Source organism: Oenanthe melanoleuca, chromosome 1A (genome assembly GCF_029582105.1).
Source record: "Oenanthe melanoleuca isolate GR-GAL-2019-014 chromosome 1A, OMel1.0, whole genome shotgun sequence".
NCBI lineage: Eukaryota > Metazoa > Chordata > Aves > Passeriformes > Muscicapidae > Oenanthe > Oenanthe melanoleuca.
In genome coordinates, this window is record NC_079334.1 from 42210598 (window position 1) to 42229088 (window position 18491).

The window sequence follows — 18491 nt, forward strand, 5'->3', positions numbered from 1 at the left end:
GTGATGGCCAGCTCAGATTGTGAACTTGGCTGACTGCCTAGTCATGTGAGTGCTAAAGTAGAGCATGGGAGGGGGCCTGCCATGCATTCAAGGAGAGGATTGAGACAATATCAATTTGGATCAATTTAACTTGCAGTGAGACTGTGAAACCATAAAGTGATGTTGTATCATGGTAAAACAGTACTATTATAATGTGGTGCCAAATGCTGGTGATTTTGATTTTCATTAAGACAAAAACTTTAGTGAAGTTTTATGGCTACTATCTTTTACTGACATTTGAAATGGAAGGTAGTGAGTAGCAGGTCTTAACAGGAAAAGATTTTTCTAGTTAGAGTCTTGTTTATCCTCTTTTTCTCCATTGTCATAATCAACATTGATCATGAAGTGTTTTCTATATAGAAAGACTGTGTGCACCAATGTGCCCCATCATTAAAACCAGACAAATTATTTTATCTTAATATGTATGGGGTGAATTTAAAACTTATACTTTCTCTGCAATTCATAATATACTCATACTATACATACTAATAGTTAACAGTTCATCTTTCCAGAGCACACTGGGAAAACATAGATACATCCTGGCCTTTAAGAATATTTGGCATTACTGATTTTGCCTATAGTCATAATTTAAAAATGGACAGTAGACCTAAATAGTTTGTAGGTTAATAATTTAATTTGTATGACTGCCATCTGAAAGACAATGAATATAATTACATTCAAAATTTAAAGGTGATTATATTGTTCCTTATACCTGTTCCTTTAAACCTCAGTGGTCTATTTTGCCCCTTTCTCATTCAGATCATTATATTAGTATTAGAGCTAAAGGAATGTTCAGTGCTTTTTATCTCTTATCCAGTAAAATCTAGAAAGCCAGCACAAGGCATGTTTTTCTTGGCATAAGCCAAGAATATACCTTATTATGTTCCTTCTGTGTATATAAAACCCCATAATCTTGTGCATTTGGCTTGGTTAAAATGAAAGTGGGTATTTGTTTATGCACCAATGAATTTACATAGCTGGAAACAATTATTTTCAAAGTATCATTCATATAAATTCTCTGAGCTGGCCTCCTTACTTGGTTTGACAAACGGGTATCTGTAGGGCTATAAAACCTTCTATTTTAATTGTGACTGTCCTTGTATTGCAACTCCAGGGTGCCTGTATATCATGTATAAATGTCATAATGATACCTCACTATGTCTTGAGGTCTACCAACTAATACAGAGGTATTAGTGTGCCCAGGTAGCCAAGAAGGTCAATGGCATCCTGTCTTGTATGAGAAATAATGTGGCCAGCAGGACCAGGGCAGTGATTGTTCCCTTGTACTTGGCACTGGTGAGGCTGCACCTTGAATGCTGTGTCCAGTTCTGGGCTACTCACTCCAAGACATTGAGGTGCTGGAGCATGGCCAGAGAAAGGCAATAAGGCTGATGAAGGGTCTTGAGCACAAGTTATGTGAGGAGTGGCTGAGGAAGCTGAATTTAACCTGGAAAAAAGGAGGCCCGGGGGAATCTTACCACTGTATACAATTATCTGTCAGGAGACTGTAATGAGTTGGGGGTCAGTTTTGTCTCCCAAGTAACAAGTGAAGGACCAGAGAAAATGGTTTCAAGCTGCACCAGGAAGGTTTAGAAAAAATGATGTCATGGAGAGTGTTGTGAAGCATTGTGACAGGCTGCCCTGGGAAGCAGAGGAGTCACCATCCCTGGAGGTAAGTAAAAGATCTGCAGATGTGCAGATGTGGTGCTTAGGGAAGGGGTTTCATAGTGGACTTGGCAGTGTTTGGTTGGACTTGATTTTAAGGGTCTTCCTGCCTAAGTGATTCTATTTTGCAGTATGTAGGCAGGGACATACTTGCCTGTCTTTACATTTCACTGCTGTTAGTACTATTTACTACTGTTTTTGTCTATATGGTAGTTGTTCTTGATTAGATACTCAGTGTTCAGACTCGTCTCTATGGCTTTATCTTCTGTAGTAATCATTCAATTGGTGTTCCTAAGGTGAAGTCTTGGTACTCTTCATTTATGATTAAGACCTTGCTTTAAACTGACTGGGACTCATCTCATATAATAATAGCAACAAAGAATAAGGAGACATTGCCAAGCAACACTCATGTTTCTCTAAGTTGCTTCTAAGAGCTAGAGAAGCCTGTCTATGGCTGTGCCTTGTGAAGTGATCTTTTAAGGTAGTTTCTTTTAGATTCTGAAAGGAAGGATGCATTGACATTGTGCTGTACATGATGGCATTTGATATCATCTGATTGTAACTGTGGTACGTATTTTCATTGAAGAGTTGTAGATGGTGATGATCATGAGTGTTAGCATCTTCTGAGTTACTGGAATATTAAAGGGATATCTTTACACCCATCTCAGTTACAAGTTAGAGGCAAGATAGAACACAGGCATTCTGATAGGATGTCCCCAGCTGGCAACTAAGCCCCACACAGCCACTTGTTCACTCCCCCACCACCAAGAGCAGGGAGAGAATCAGAAGGGTAAAAGCTAGAAACTCATGGGTTCAGATAAAGACAGTTTAATAGGGAAAGCAAGGAATTAATTCAGTGCTTCCTATGGGCAGGCAGGTGTTAGCTGTCTCCAGGAGAGCAGGGCCTCATCACATGGAATGGTTACTGGGGAATACAAATGCCATCACTCCAAACATCCCTCTCTTCCTCCTCTTTCCTCACACTATACACACTGAGCATGCTTTCACATGGTCTGGAATCTCTCTGTGGTCAGTCTGGGTCACCTGTCCAGGTTTTGTCTCCTCCCAACCCCCCAAGCACCCCCAGTCTCCTCCCCAGTGTGGCAGTATGAGAAGCAGGAAAGGCCTTGGCTCTGTGTAAGCCCTGCTCAGCAATAACAAAAACATCTGTATATTATCAATCCTGTGATCAGCACAAATCTAAAACACAGCCCCATACCAGCCACTGTGAAGACAATTAGTTCTACCCTAGCCAAAGCTGACACAAAAGGGAACCCAGCCTTTAAAAGGGATGTATTCTTTCCTTATGCCTCCACTAAAACACTCCGGTAGGTGACATGTGGAACTTCTACTTGGTTAACTCAGGGGATAGTAGATTGAACAGGACTTGGGTGAGGGGGCAGTAGATGACCTAACACTTAGGGGGAAGAAATTGTAAGTCTGAGGCATAGCTGTGCTTGTGCAAATTTGCCTAAGAAGTCTTTGCTGCCATTAGGATCCACTTGTTTTGTGCAGAAATGTGCATGCAACAGAATAGGAATAGCACCAACAGAAATAACACAGCTCTTTCTCTTTCACTGAAGCAGTAACTGCTCATATATCTCATGACTTCAGACAATTTTTGGGTCCTATGAAATATATGATGGAACCAATATGACACTGGAAAAGGTGAAGGAGAAATCTCCCAGATCCGGGGTATCTTACATGCTTTCAGCACTACAGCAATACATAAGAGATTTTGGAGCCTGCAAAAGACATACAAGCTATGAAGTGGTACCCTGAAGGTGTTTCTTTCAGGAGATATGAATGTTTGTATTTTCTTGGTACCATGGTTGTGTGTAACAGACAAGAGGAAAGAAAAAGAGGTCTTGTGATACAATGTTTTTGGGGAAAAAAAGGAAGGAAAAAAAGAGCTGAACAAGATGCATCCAATTGGATTTGGATTTATCATCTACTTATCTTCCAGCCTCTAGGTGTACTTGCTTGTTTATGATCACCTTTTCTAAATATGGCATTTTGCCACTATTCACAGTCACACTTTTGTGGACAGTTGCAATAGGCATGTCTTGAGAAACTGAACTTTGTAACCAAGTGGCTGCCAGTTGACTGGCAGCCACTGCTGTCTGACATAGTATTTCAAAATTCCATTAAAATGAACACTGTGATCCTTCCACTAAAGTGTAACTAGTTTCATATATATATATATATATATATATATATTTTTCCCCCATTCTTTGTTGCTATACTCAGGTGCAGAGGTTGGTTTTAAGAGTCTGAAAAATCTCTTTGAAACTAAATTCACTTTTTCTTGGCTATTACCTCCTACGTCTCTGAAGCCTGTATTTAGGTCACTGTAAAGCAAGTAGATCTGGAAATTGTAAAGAAATGGTGTATTCTATTAAATTCCGATCCCATTTCATCATCCTTTTGTCAGGAATGCTTCCAATAAGAGATGATTGAGAGGGGTACCTTAGAATACAGGAGCAGGGAGTACTAATCTTAATTTTTTTTCACGAAAAATAGGAATCTTATATTCCAGATCTCTGATAGTTCCCTGCATCATTATATCATTTCAAGTCTCTGGATTATTTGTGTTTGCCTAGTTCCTTAGGTAAACAAGGTTGAATTGTGGTTATCAGTTCTCAGGATTTTTTTCTTCACATGGGTTCAACCATGCTGAGAATGTATACTGAACTTTGCTGGTAAGGGTGTCTTGTTATCAGCATACAGTCTTGTTCTTTGATCTTTTGAAAGCAGTGTAATAACTAAATGTTTAGAGGTCATGAAAGTGCTCATGAGGTAAAGGATCCATAGTTTGATGGAAACATAGGGTTAATGAGAGCAGTGTTATTTTACATTTAGCATCTTTCATAATGGAAACAGGTATGTTTAAGATTTTGGCAGGAGCTGCTGACCTCTGGCATCTAACTAACATTATTTCAGTCCTCAGCTATTCTCCATAGATAACCAGTACATAATTCAGATGGTGCACAGATAAGCTATTGAAAGTCCTGTAATAGATTCTCTTCAGGCATGAAATGAGATATTTTTTCTCAAATATGCATCTGCTCTGAGGTATGAGTAACTGGTTTTGTGTTTTGGAGATACACTTTTACTCAAATGTTTTAAATGGACATTGGGCTAAAAGGTAGGAAAGGAGGACTCTTGACTCTGTTTTATGTTGGTTTCTTTGCCTCCACTATGTTTCCAGATTTTGTTAGGATAACCTTGACAGAAAGCACTTGCACAGCAGTTAAATAATTTTTTCAAGGAACTATTAATGTATGTAGGGAACATCCGTCAACTACAGTATAAGTACTACTACAACCATGAACAAGAACTGCTAAGTTTTAGATACAAGAAGGCTTCAGCCTCAACTCCTTGCCTAGATCATTCTAATCACCCAGGTGCAGAATTTATCTCTACTATAGCAGAGGAGGCATTTGGGAGACTTAAGGCTAGTTTTGCACTGAAGGTTGAAAGTCACTGCTTAGGCACTCAAGCATTGTTTGGTGTTAGCTGAACCTAGTTAACTCTCCCATTCATTTCTCAATCCCTTTGCCTAGTCTACCTGATATATATATAGAATACTGGACAGCTCATGTTTTGGTTTTTGTTGTTTGGGTCGCTCCCTCAGATGACCTGCATGCTTGTTACTTGACAGCCAGTGAAATGAAATGCATCTGGTTCCTGAGTTTCAGAGCTTCCTGTTCCAAAACCAGACATTAACTAGACTGATTTACCAGTTAATTAAGAGATGTTTCTGACTAATCTAGTGGCGTTCTGTGATGGAGTAACTGCATCAGGGGCAAGGAAAGAGCTCTGCTGCATCATCTGTAAAGCCTTTACTACAGCCTCCCTACTACAGTCTGGCCAGTAAATTGGAAAGATATGGGTTTGATGTATGGACTGTTAGATGGATAAGGAATTGAATGCATGGCCATTCCAAAGAGTTATCATCAATGGCTCAACATCCAAACAGAAACCAGTAATGAGTGGTGTCCTTCAAGGGTCCATATTGGAACCAACACTTTTTAATATCTTCATCAATGATACTGGCAGTGTAATTGTGTGCATCCTCATCAAGTTTTCAGATGACACCAAGTTCAGTGATTCAGTTGAGTTGCTTATGGGAAGGGATGCCATCCAGAGTAACCTTGAGAGGCTTGAGGAGTGGGCCTGTGAATTTCATGAAGGTCTACAAGGCCAATTGCAACAACCATGTCCAGTGAAAGAAGTCTGTGTTAATGCTATACATATGTAATCATCTCGTATATGTTTATACTGTAACAAATTGTCAGTTGTAAGTGCCTCTAGTATCAGCTTAAATGATATTAGAATCAATCCTTGTAACAAGTGTCTTCCAATCCTTGGAATAAGCCAAAGATCCTCACTGATCTCATTTCAGGTTCTTCTCTGACATGATTTTGGAATGCCATATGGACCCATATTCTGTTTCTTCTTTGCTGAAGAGAAATAAAAGTTGAAAGAGCTGGGCTGGAATTAATCTGCCTTAGCCTCATACATCTGAAAATGAAATATCTCGTCTCCCTCCATAACAAGGGGATGAAGAAATTAAATAGCTGCTCTTCCTGTCTTGTATGAAAATATATGTTTAAATACATACATAGCTCTAGATAGTCATGTCTACAGAACAGTTCATCCCTTCTCCTTCTCAACTGACTATTGATGGAATTTATTCCCTGTTAGTTACATGAGTTGAGATGGATGTGATAACTGCGTTACTGTGAGACAGCAGTTCCTACAGGAACATACTTAGACAGTGGGAAGGATAAATACCCAGAAATATCCTTTCTAAGTTTATTGAAGTGAATCTCAAAGTATAAGAACAAATTATGAGCTTGATTGTGGTAATTTTGATATTAGAAAAATGGTGGTTTATTCTACTCAAGTTCTGCCTAAATTGTTCTTGAGCATCTCAGATACTTTTTGTAAAGGTTCCTGAGTTTATCCATGCCCAGTGGATTCAGCACTTCATCAAGTATTTGAGAGATGTTCCTCATTCCCACCTAAGAGTCATTGGATACTTGCTGGTTAGTAATCAAGAAAGGCGTCTGTATGGAAAGAAGCAAACAATAGCTGTAGTGCTCTGAAATGTGTTCTCCACATGGGTTCTGGAGCTCTGGCTTCTCCCCTACTCATTGAATCCTCTACTTCCAGCTTGTTTGTCAACAAAGGAATGAAGGACAGTGCTGCACATTGTGTTTTCTCCAGTTTAGAGAAAGGTGCTCTGTCAATTCTAAGTTTTAATAGTATTACTTAACCTCAAGCAAATAGAATTTTTATACTGAAAGGCTATGGTTTCACAAATTATTTGAGCCAGTTCAAGTGTCTCAAAAGACTTCTGAAATAGGTCTGTTCTTCTTCCCCTTTCCCTCTGTCAGCACTTGTGTTGGAGACTGCACCAGAAATGAGAGCATATTGACCAGTATTACGTGATTTAAAAAAATAATTTTGCAGCTGGATCAGTTCCTTGAAGGGAAGAAAAGCAGTATTTCTGTGTTTGGTGGCAGCTCTCGTTTACATAAGGCTGTCATTTGACTACTGCTTTAATCCAGAATTCACATGGATGAGGTATCTGAAGCTGTTATTTCTAATGTGTAAACTTTTTTACTGCTTTTAGGAAAAATGACTTTCAAAGTAGTTCACTTTGGTGTATGGAATTGACTCATGATTTTTACTATCTGTCTGCAAGAGTATGTATAAAAATGCCTGTTGGGTATACAAATACAAATTTTATGGATGCAGAAGGATGCCTTTGTATGTGTCATGTGTATTTTCAATACAGTTTTACAACTCAGTCCAGCTTCCATTAAAAGCAAGGTAAAAACTTACTGGTTCAAAGTTGCTTTTTAAAACTAATATTTCAGGAATTAATTCTACAAATTATCTGAATAAAGCAGCTTATGCCTCACAGTCGCATTAACATTACTTTTTTCCTTTCTTTGATATTTTAGAAATAAATTGTTTAACAAGTGTTTTTACTTTAGTATTTCAACATGGTGTCTGTCTCTTTGGAAACGAATATAAAATTGAAGCTATTCAAATATTAACTAAGAAAACCTTTTTTTTGTGACTTTGTCCTTGGGTAGAAGGTACAGTTGGATGCATGAGATACTGGTTGTGTAGTGGCTTGGTTTTCTTTGGTAATTTGTTTGGTTCATTAAAAGAGATAGTTACCAAGTGAGTTTAATGCTCTAATTTTTTTTATTTTTTTATTTTTAGGTTGCAGCAATCTATAAAGATTCAACTATTGGAAATCTTATAAATATAGTTATTGTCAAATTAATTGTAATTCACAATGAACAGGTAAGAAAAAGAAATATTTAGAAGATAGCATTCTTATACAAGAAAAAAAATGCATGAACTTGCATTTAAAATTTTTTAATTTAAATATATAATATTTTAAATAAATATATAAAATTTTAAATATATGATATTTTCTTAAACTATGTAATTTTGTTTTAAAATAGAAAACAATATGTCAGACTTCAGGGCCAGTATTTAATGTCTCTATTTTCCTGTCTCTCTATTAGCATGTTCGGTTGATTTATACTGATATAAATCAGATAGTATATGAAAGCTTATGGCAGAACTACCTAAAGTGTGGTTATGCTCATGGAAAATGGCAGGAAAATGGCAGTTTTTATGAGGGTTTCGATGGAAGGCTTTCAGCCCTAATAGCTGTAATATTTTAAGATTGTAAGAAGTATTTGCTTTTCAAATACATGGATTTAATATTTATTTATCATAAATGTCTTGTCACTGTATATTTCTAATATTTAACACATGGTAAATGCTCACATACATTGTTAAGAATAATGGGTTCTTATGACTGACGATTTGTAGCTCAATTCAGATCTGATCCATCAAACAAATCTGCTGAGGGAATTCTTGTGTGCAGTCCCGCTGACTTTCTTTCCATTCTCAAGTCACTACTTTGCAGATTAGCAGCACAAATGGCAATGTAGTAAGTGCATGAATATTAAAGTCCTTATTTGATGTTTTTGGCCATTTCTTTCTTAGGAAGGACCAGCTATCACTTTTAATGCAGCTACCACTCTTCGTAATTTTTGCTTATGGCAACAAGCACAAAACACTGTGGATGATACTCACCCTTCTCATCATGATACTGCTGTTCTCATCACTAGGTACAGTATCTAAAATAGCCACAATTGCTCAGATAGGTGAGACAAATGCTTCAGTTTTGTTTTTACAATATGATCTTTCAACATTCCACTGACACTGTTCATAGAGAAGTGAATAACACTATTTTGACCTTCCAAAACACTGATTATCAATATGTGAGCAATTACTCTGACATTGCTATGTTGATAGATAAGCATCTAATGATCCTTCCATTAAAGATGATAAAAAATTAATTAGACCTGAAAGTGTTGCAAGGAAATTAAGTCTTTAGCTATAGTACATACATGTGATAAACGAGGAGTGTTGTAATAGAGTCAACTGAGGGATGCAGTGACAGACAGCTCCTGATATAATCAGACACCAGTCACCTCACTGAGGGTTCTGATGTTCATTCTTTATAATAGTCTCTTTTTTGCTCTTCTTTTTCACTAATTTCTTCCCCAGTGTTCAAGTTTCAAGTATATTGCAATCTGCATGTTTGTCAGCATCATTTCATACTTATCATTTCGTATCTACCTTCTGCATTGTAGAGAAAGAACGTAATAAATTTTTATTCTTTGCATGCTAGATAAAAAGCAGTACTGTGGGCTTTGTCTGGTGAATTTAAATTACTTCTTTCACTAGAATATAAATTGTTTGAATAGCCTGTAACATTAAAAATTGAGAATCAGATTTGCAATTGCTGTAACTAGTATAGCAACAGTGAAATACTTTTAAAATGTTCTTTTATATGCTGTAATGATTTGAAATAAATCTTTTCTTTCAAGGGAAGATATCTGCAGAGCTAGAGAGAAGTGTGATACTCTTGGTGAGTTACTCTTTTTTCATCAGTATGATTTTATATATGAGAATATCAGTGTGAGGAGAAAAATCTGTTAACAATAAATCAGAAAATAGATAGAAAATTCAATGCACACAGACAAAAATAATGGTTTCAATTGCTGATTGCTGTTCTTGGCATGTACTTTGGTGTACTTTTTGTGTAAATTTGCTGCATACTTGAGGCATGACTTTCAACTTGAGTGCCATAGCATTCACTGTAATACATGGCAATACATGAAAATTCATTCCCTTAAGCTTTTATATAAGGATTCACTTTTGCAGGTTTAGCAGAGCTAGGTACAATGTGCGACCCTCTACGCAGTTGTTCTGTAAGTGAAGAAAATGGACTGAGTGCTGCTTTTACTATAGCACATGAGCTTGGACATGTGTAAGTACCTATTTCCTGGCAGGTAATGTTTTTTCTTTAAATTTTTTTTTATATATGACAAATTTTCAGCAGTGGACTTTGCATTTCTAAGAGGGTGCAGTCTGATATGTCCTTTTAGAAGAGTCATTATTTTTACCTTTTGCAGTAAGCCAGGTAAAGAAATTGTGAATTTTGTCACTCTCCTGAATTTTGGGAAAAACTGTCCAAAGAGATGAATTCTGTTGTTTTGTCATATGAACTGGTTGGGCCACTGGGACATACCCTAGGTAGTGCAACATAGTCCTATTAAGTCTAAGTATATTCTAGTCCTGTTAGGAATTTACCTTTAAGAAAAGACAATGGTTAATATAACACAGAAATATTCTTCCTTGTGTTTGATCCTTTCAGAATACACTAGAGTAACACAAAGAGAAATACTTTACACTGAAAAATAAGAGGAGATGACAGCATTTTATTTTATGAAGCATACCTCATCAGTGATGGCAGAAAGGTGCTATACTCTAGCTCCATGAGCATGCCACAGTGTAGGTAACGTTCTGTAGGTTACAGAGCTCAGTAGCTAGCTTGTTCATTTCCATGTGCCTGCAAGTCCACTTGAACACATGCTATTTGTCTTGGTACTTGAACTGAGACAGTAAAATAAGATGGTGTGTTAGTTGCATTGAGTATGGTATGGATGTGCTCTTCAGTTTTTGTTACTGAATGGTAAGAGTTATGATGTGAGTATTGGGGTTGCATGCTGTGGAAAGACCAGCCATGGCCTGTGTATTCACTTGAGGAGATGGGTTGTTCCTTTAAAGTGGCACTCTCCTAAAACACTGGAACTTTTCTGGTAAGCTAAAAAATTATGTTAATTGTAAAATTGGTCCTGTACCCATCACTATATAACCAGGAGTAGTTGGATAAGGGGATAATTATGTAAGGCATTTTAAAGATAACTATTGCCAAAAGGTCCCTATTGCCAAGAATGAGTCCCATTAAATTTTAATGCATTTTCAAACTCAAACCTAAGCATTTGTTGTGACAGCAGAGTTTCAGTTAATTATTGCTGAATTTGTTTTGGAGTTTATCTGTTTGGTTTTTTTTTTTAGGTTTAATGTGCCTCATGATGATAGTTTTAAATGTAAAGAAGCTGGAATTAAAAATCAATATCATGTGATGGCTCCAACTTTAAATTATCATACAAGTCCATGGACCTGGTCAAAATGCAGTCAAAAATATATCACTGAATTTCTTGAGTGAGTTTTAATATAATGCTGTGGTTTGGAGTGGGGGTTTTTTGGTTTGGTTTTTTTTTTTTCCCCCTACCAATTTCATTTATTTTTGAGAAGTATTCTAAAGGTATTGCTTAAATATAGTTTTTGAATTGTTCTTTGGTTTAACCACTGACTTGTAGGGCCTTAGTCCTCCAGAAAAATACATGCCTTTACTTTTTCGGTGAATCATGACCTTATTAAAATTGCACTGAACATGCAAAGCTTAGAAGTTTGGTTTTTTTAATGTAGTGGTTTTGTTTATTGAAAATACCTTTAGGATTATTTTAGTAGGTTAGAATAAGCACCCTTTATTTTTGAAAGTTTTTATGTTAAAAATAAGGGATGGGTATAATTTAGACAGTACAATTTTTTTCCTTTTTTTGAAAAAATGGGAAGAAACCAAACTTAATTTTTTTGGTGGATATAAATGCAAAATATGCAAAAGAAAAATCAAGTGACCTGATAAATTTCATTATTCATTAATTCAATTAAAGCCATTATATAGGCAAGTAGGTGTGCAAACCCATAAGTCCACAGAGATATGCATGTATGTTCTGTGAATAATGAGAAGGTTCCCAATGAACTGAGTGATTTATTCACATTTTGTCCCTGTTTTACAACAGTACTGGTTATGGTGAATGCCTCCTAGACAAACCTAGTGGAGGAACATATGATCTTTCCTCTCAGCTCCCTGGGTCAATGTATGATGTCAACAAGCAGTGTGAGCTTACGTTTGGTATTGGGTCACAAGTATGCCCTTACCTGGTGAGTGAAAACCAGACAAAGTCATGCTCAATCTTTACCAAAAATTACTGAAAATTACCAGTTTGGGAATAATTTTATCCTGAAATAAGTAAAATCCTGTGTTACATTGTTTTGAAGTGGAAGAGTTCAGTAAACAGCATTGCAATTTCACTTGTGAGGTATCTATAGCAATAGAAGGTAGCTTCCATTCATTTTGATTTCCATGTCTATGAATGTGATAATTCCTTTAAAATATCTAAAGCTGCATAAACTAAGGTTTCCTGCAACAACTTTAAGGGATTTATTTCAGCACTTCCTGCAAATTTAGCAATTTGAAAATTAGGCTTTCTGCCATATTTTCTAGTCAGTACATTTAATTCCTATTAAATTCACTTAGACTCTTTTTTTGGAGGTTTATATGGAAACTGTGGTGCATAGTATTAACCGTAACCTCTTACATATTTTTAAATAAAATTTTCTACTGAAGTGGAAAGTGAAGTTATCTATTAATCTGATGGGATCAATTTCAGATATTCCACATTGCTGCTTGGCCTTAAGCAAAATCTGTTTTGGTTTTGTGGGGTTTTAGCTGTGAAAAATGGTAGTACAATAGCAAACACTAAGCCTGCACAGTGTGAGAAAATAAGAATAATCACAACTAATGTCTAAAAAGGTATTGCAGGTGCAACAAAAGTAATCTGGTTTTCTTTTCAGAAACAATGCAAACGCTTGTGGTGCACTAGCACAGAAGGTGTTCACAAGGGTTGTCGTACTCAGCACATGCCTTTGGCTGATGGAACAGCTTGTGGTGTAGGAATGGTAAGCCTTGTTTTATTTCTCTGTACTTGCAATTTTGGGTGCAGGTAGGAAAGATCAGTGCTTACTGTGTGGCAATAGTATGCCTATAGAATACTTACTGTGTGAAAGTTGTCTACCTGACTTTACCTGCAGTTTCCCTTAATTCTGTAATTATGTGATATAAAAACCCACAGTTTATCTGTTCAGAATAATTATTAAAGTTTACAGATGCCACACTGGTTAAAAGTAGGTCAAAGAGGTCAGGGGAAAGTTGACATCTTTCCTTCTGTTTGAAGCATTCAGCTCATGCCTAATAAGTTGTTTTTTTCCTGATCAGTAGTGTCCAAAGTAGAATTATCTGAAATATGCCATCCCTTAAGAGTGTTTTGTCTTGTTGAGTCTGTTTATTGAACCAGAACAAATTAAGAATGAGTCATTTAGGTACAGGTGTATGCTTTTTTGGAAAGAAGGAGTCTCTGCGTTGCCATCTGGTCTCAGTAGTTATTTGTATCTGCATTGTATCTGTTTCAGAGAAAATACGAAAGCATGTGTCAATACCTCTTCACCCACTCCAGCAGGCACCTTAAGCACCTATCACTTGTGTTCATTTTCTGTCTTGCCTATTGTAACATAATTCAGGATACTTGAGTCTATTCAGTGCTAAAAACAGGAGCGCTCTTCTCATTTATACCCCAATGTATAAGAGTGCCTGGCTGCTTGAAGTATTGATTGAATGCTTTAACAGATTAAAAAAAGAAGTGGAAACTGCATTTCCTATATTCTGCTCATTGGTTTATTTGGTAAAGAGTTTTTGGGTAATAAAGGTGCCATTCATTGCTTTCTCATTTGCAAGTCTTTGAATGCAGATCCTGATTTGTAAACTTGGACAATATAGCCTTCCTTGGGCTGTCCATAAGGGTCATGAATATCTAATTAGTAGATGTAGTCCAGGCACTTACAGAACCTTGATAGAAACAGAAATAGTGGTGGATGCTAGTTGTATCCAGTTTCCAGTGAGGATTTGAGGCTTTTAGTTTTGGATTTATATGTAGTTTGGGAATTGGATAGAAGTTAGGTGCTTACGTTCTTTACTGGGCTAGTATTTGGCTTCTTCATATCTCACTTTGCCACCTAGTAAACAGAAGTGTTTTCTTTCTTGTCAGGGTGTTGTGAGAATAAATATTTTTGAGATTTTTTTACATGGTCAGGTATGACAGTGATTATCTTAAGTGTGGGTGGTTTATTATGTTCAGCTGCTTTTGTATAGTAGTGTGCTTTGGCAGCTTCAGGGCCTGTGGGAGCAATGTTAATTTTTTTTTAAGTAATTTTATATGCTGAAAAATGATTCAAAATTTTAATTTAATTTCTTTGTATAATAGGCTGCTGCATTTCACTCAGTTATTTCTAAATTTCCCCCAATAACTTTTAATCCTAAAAGATTCTATGTTTGGTAAGACAATATTAGTGAGGAATTTGAAAATAGTACCTTAATGGATAACAAATGTAGTGGGTAAACTGTCTTAAATGGCTTCTTTCTGTCTTGCAAGATTAGAAGAAGTTACTTGAAGGCTGTAGTGGATTATAGCCTATGCCTGCCGTTGGTGCTACAATGTTTAACCCATTTTTCAGTCAGCCACTCATCAGAAGGGAAGTTCATCTTTTATGTAAACTTCATTTGTAATCTTCAGTTAAATTGACTCTAATTTGCCAACATCAGAGGATTTCTTTTATATAAGAATACAAAACCCTATTTTATGTAATTAGTGCAGTGGAACCATTTTTCTCTAGGAAGTAAAGAGCTAATTACAGTCATTACCTCTGAAAGATGTAAGAAAGAACAGCAATTAATTAATCTGACAAATTGTCATCTGTTCCTGTCTAAAGGACAGCTCTTCTCAAGCTCAGACTGCAAGTTGCTGCTAATGTTAATGGGCATAAGACATGGTAACTACTAATTGTAATTAATATTTTCCAGCAAGCTAAATTGATTTATATTTGGCATTTACGACATTATTGCTGTTGCAAATATCCATTATTGTGATGGATAGAGAAAAGATCCATTTAAGGCATTTTTTTTTTGTTTTAGTATCAACATTTTAAGCTCAGATTTCAAATGTCATGTGTTGTATTAATGGATCTTGCTCTATGGACTGCTCTAACAGTTGGATTTAGTGAAGCATATCTGAATCAAAAAACACTCACCTCCAAAGAAGAAAAGTTGTTGAATCCACCTATCTTCCAGGAGTGGCATTCTCGTAACAAGTCTTTATTGCTGTGAAAATAACAGCAAAAATATCCAATACAGTGTAAATGGTTTATTATTATTTTTTGAGGCACCCTGAATCCTTCCTGGATTCCTGAGGAGTACATAAATATGCCCATATTCTCTTGATTCCATGAGTATTGGAATGGAGAGGTAGGAGGTAGCTGTATGATTCTGACCCAAACTTTTCCATGTCCTGGGGATATCCCTGTGTTCTCCATAATGGCAGCTTAAACATTGGAAAAAAACAACTGTCACTGAAGTTTGGAAAAATCTCTTTAACAACAAGAAGGAATTCACATGATACAAGTAACAGTTGAATTGGAAAGCATGTGCCTTTTTGTCTTTTAGAGGCATGTTAATCAATTCTATTCACTGTAGATATGTAATGTATATTGGGCTGGCATCTAAAAATATTCAGAATAGCTATTGAGTAAATTAAGATTTCATCCTAGTCCTTTTGGCATAAAAGACAGGGATACAGGGGCAACTGGGAATGGGAAGGCAAAGCTTTGAACAGTAGAAAAAATACCCATCTAATTCTGAAGTCTACTGTCCTTCACTTGTAGGTAGTGCCCATTTATTGATTACTATTAAGAATTGTTGCATAGCTTGACTACCTTATGAATGTAATACATGAAGATATTGAATCTGAAAGAATAAATCACTTTATGTGTATGTATATGTAAAGTAAGTATAAAAAATCAGATGGATTTTATCAGAGTTGGGGATAGGGAAGTATGTTCACCATCTGGAAAGCAGCAGCAGATCTTTTGAACTGTAAGAACAGAGTTAAGTATGGGCTCAAACCATAATTTTTTTCTGTAAACTGGGATTTCTGTGAAGTATTTTTCTATGAGCTATAATTTCAGAAAAATTAGAAGTCTCAAGGGAGAAATAAAGTATGCAGATTTTTTCCAAGAAAAAATTGAAAACACTGAAAAAATGCAAATGTCATTTGAGTAATAAATGTAGACTCATCTGAGAATCCATGCCACAAAGATAAAGACCTGAGATGCTTTGGTGACAACTTCAGTTAGATGTCTTTCCAAGCTCTATTTCTTCTGCCATGTTTGCTCGTTTTATTAACTGCTCTGGTTTTTGCTCATTTTATGTGCCTTAGGGTCCCACTTCTCATCTTGGGCTGTGTAGGAAGTACTTGATTTCAGAGGAGCTCTAGTCCTGTTCTGCATGCATCTACCACTGTCCTTGATTCAGTCAAAGTTGAGCATAGCCTGTCAAGGAATGCTTCCTAGAAATCTAGCAAGTTCAGTAAGAGATAAATTGGAAGCTCTCAAAATCAATTTATCAAGTCATAGGTTAATCCATAGGAAAGACTCAAAGTGCTTATTATAAGGAGATTATTGATGAAAACAAATAAACCCATAGGTTTATTGATTCCAAATTTGAAGTATTTCTAGGTATTTTGACAGAAAACCAACTGTTGATCTTGACTAGAGAAGCCTTGTTGCTTGCTGTAATCTGTAGGTTTGGAAGTGATACCCACTTTACATGATGCATATGCTACATTTGCCATAAAAATGTAGAAAAAATTGTTAGCAATTATATTTAAGTTTATGAAAGCTCTATATATCATACTATTCTCAGTGAAGCCATGATTCAAGACAACACAGAGGAACATCTGGAACGTGTCTGGTGCTGGAGTTTTCTACTGTGACTTCATTGTGTTACTTCTGTAGGAATGCAGCAGAATAATAGCTGAGACAAGTTTGTTGAATAAGCTATTAAAATCCCAGATGTGAGCATATGCTTTGCATTTTTATGGATCAGAATTATACTGTTGTGGGTATAAAGCTTTGTGTTACAACTTCTTTCTTGAAATCTCCCTTGAAGTTATTGTAAATGTTTTTCTGGATGGAAGAAGAATCTAATTGCTAGGTCACTGTCTATATTAGAATGCAGTATTCATTTTGTGAAGGAACATTTAGACTTTTCAGCCTATAGTGTAAAAAATTATTTCCTAAGATGCTAAGGACAGTTCTTGAACAGGTAAGTTCTTCATATTCCTCCTTTACCTTGTGGATGGACTATGTAAAAAGTCTGCCTTTGATTGCTAGGAATTTGATGTTAGGTGCTAGAAGGCTTGGATATAAAAGTACCTGAAGGCTGTCTTGAAAAAAAAATAAAACAAACTAACAGTAAGCACTCCAGTGGCAGTTCAGATGCAGTGAAATAATGGTGGCTTTTTGGTTTTAAGTTAAAGCGTTAGTTTTAGCATTAAGTGATGATCTGGCCAATTGACTGGATCGTTTGCACAGTTCTGTGCCAAGGTCTAGCTTTTGTTCTGTGTTTGCTTTGGGTTTGAGAATCACCTAGAATGATCAGATTCCTAGGGGGAGGCATTCAGAGCTTAAAAGCCTATATGCAAGAGTTGGTGTGACAAGAAATTATGCAGGCAGACAATTTTATCATCAAGTTGGATTAGGAACTCAGACAGAAACCTGAAAAGAGAATCTCATTCTGTGACAAATTCTTATTTGGAGAAGAAAATGGTTGATAGCATGTGACCATAAGTAGCAGTACAACAAAACCATATACTTACTAGGTAAAATGGTATCTAGGAGTTATTTTAGGCAGTGATAAAACCACTGAACAAGATTTGAGTTTTGTGCCAGTCAGCTATATCCAGACAGACTGCACTCAATTTTTGTGTATTCAGCAAAGTTTGTTTCTTTATAGTTTATACAATAAATTTATAATAACTCTTAAGAAATTGTATGTAATGTTGAAATTAATTGTAAAAACAAGGAGGTTTAATTCTTGTTTTATTATTTAATCTTTTGTGTATCAGAGGTTCTTAAATTGTTTTGTGTGCCAGAGACTTTATTTATCCTTCTAGAGTTTAAGGTAATTTGAGACTGTTTTATCTTGCAGAGGCAAAGCCTATGCTTCAGAAATAACAAACAGTTGAGTTGATAGAACCTGCTCTAGTGACTGATCCATATACTATATTTCCTGCAGGAAAAGATGGAATGAGCCACTCCCTGTCAATATAACTAGCAGAATCCCTCCTGGCAACAAACCTAATTAATGGACAGTCTAATTCTGAGTCTGAAAACAGGCATCTAAAATAAAGAATTCTCTCTATTATGTATGAGCACTGACCCCATGTATTCAGTCCTGGCCAGTGTCTTGTCTCCAGATGAGGGTAGTCATTGATGCCTCAGAAGGTGTTTGAAGTCAAGGATGAAGTTGACACATTTTCCACATAGAAGTCAGCAGGTTATATAGTGCTGAAATTATAGTATCTCGTAGATAGTCTATTTTAGTATGTAAACTATTCCACTGTGTTGTGATCAAATATACCACTTGGGATTTTCTAAAA

The 18491-nt window shown here is 36.2% G+C and overlaps 1 protein-coding gene across 1 annotated transcript in view; it reads left to right on the forward strand.

Moving 5' to 3' along the window:
* The window catches only part of ADAMTS20 (ADAM metallopeptidase with thrombospondin type 1 motif 20), a 78473-nt gene that overhangs the window by 15415 nt on the left and 44567 nt on the right, over positions 1-18491 (forward strand). The window contains exons 5-11 of the mRNA XM_056514409.1: positions 7951-8034; positions 8752-8876; positions 9642-9682; positions 9979-10084; positions 11176-11322; positions 11964-12105; positions 12799-12903. Of these exons, the coding sequence (XP_056370384.1) occupies positions 7951-8034; positions 8752-8876; positions 9642-9682; positions 9979-10084; positions 11176-11322; positions 11964-12105; positions 12799-12903 (750 nt within the window). The remainder of the gene's footprint in view (positions 1-7950; positions 8035-8751; positions 8877-9641; positions 9683-9978; positions 10085-11175; positions 11323-11963; positions 12106-12798; positions 12904-18491) is intronic.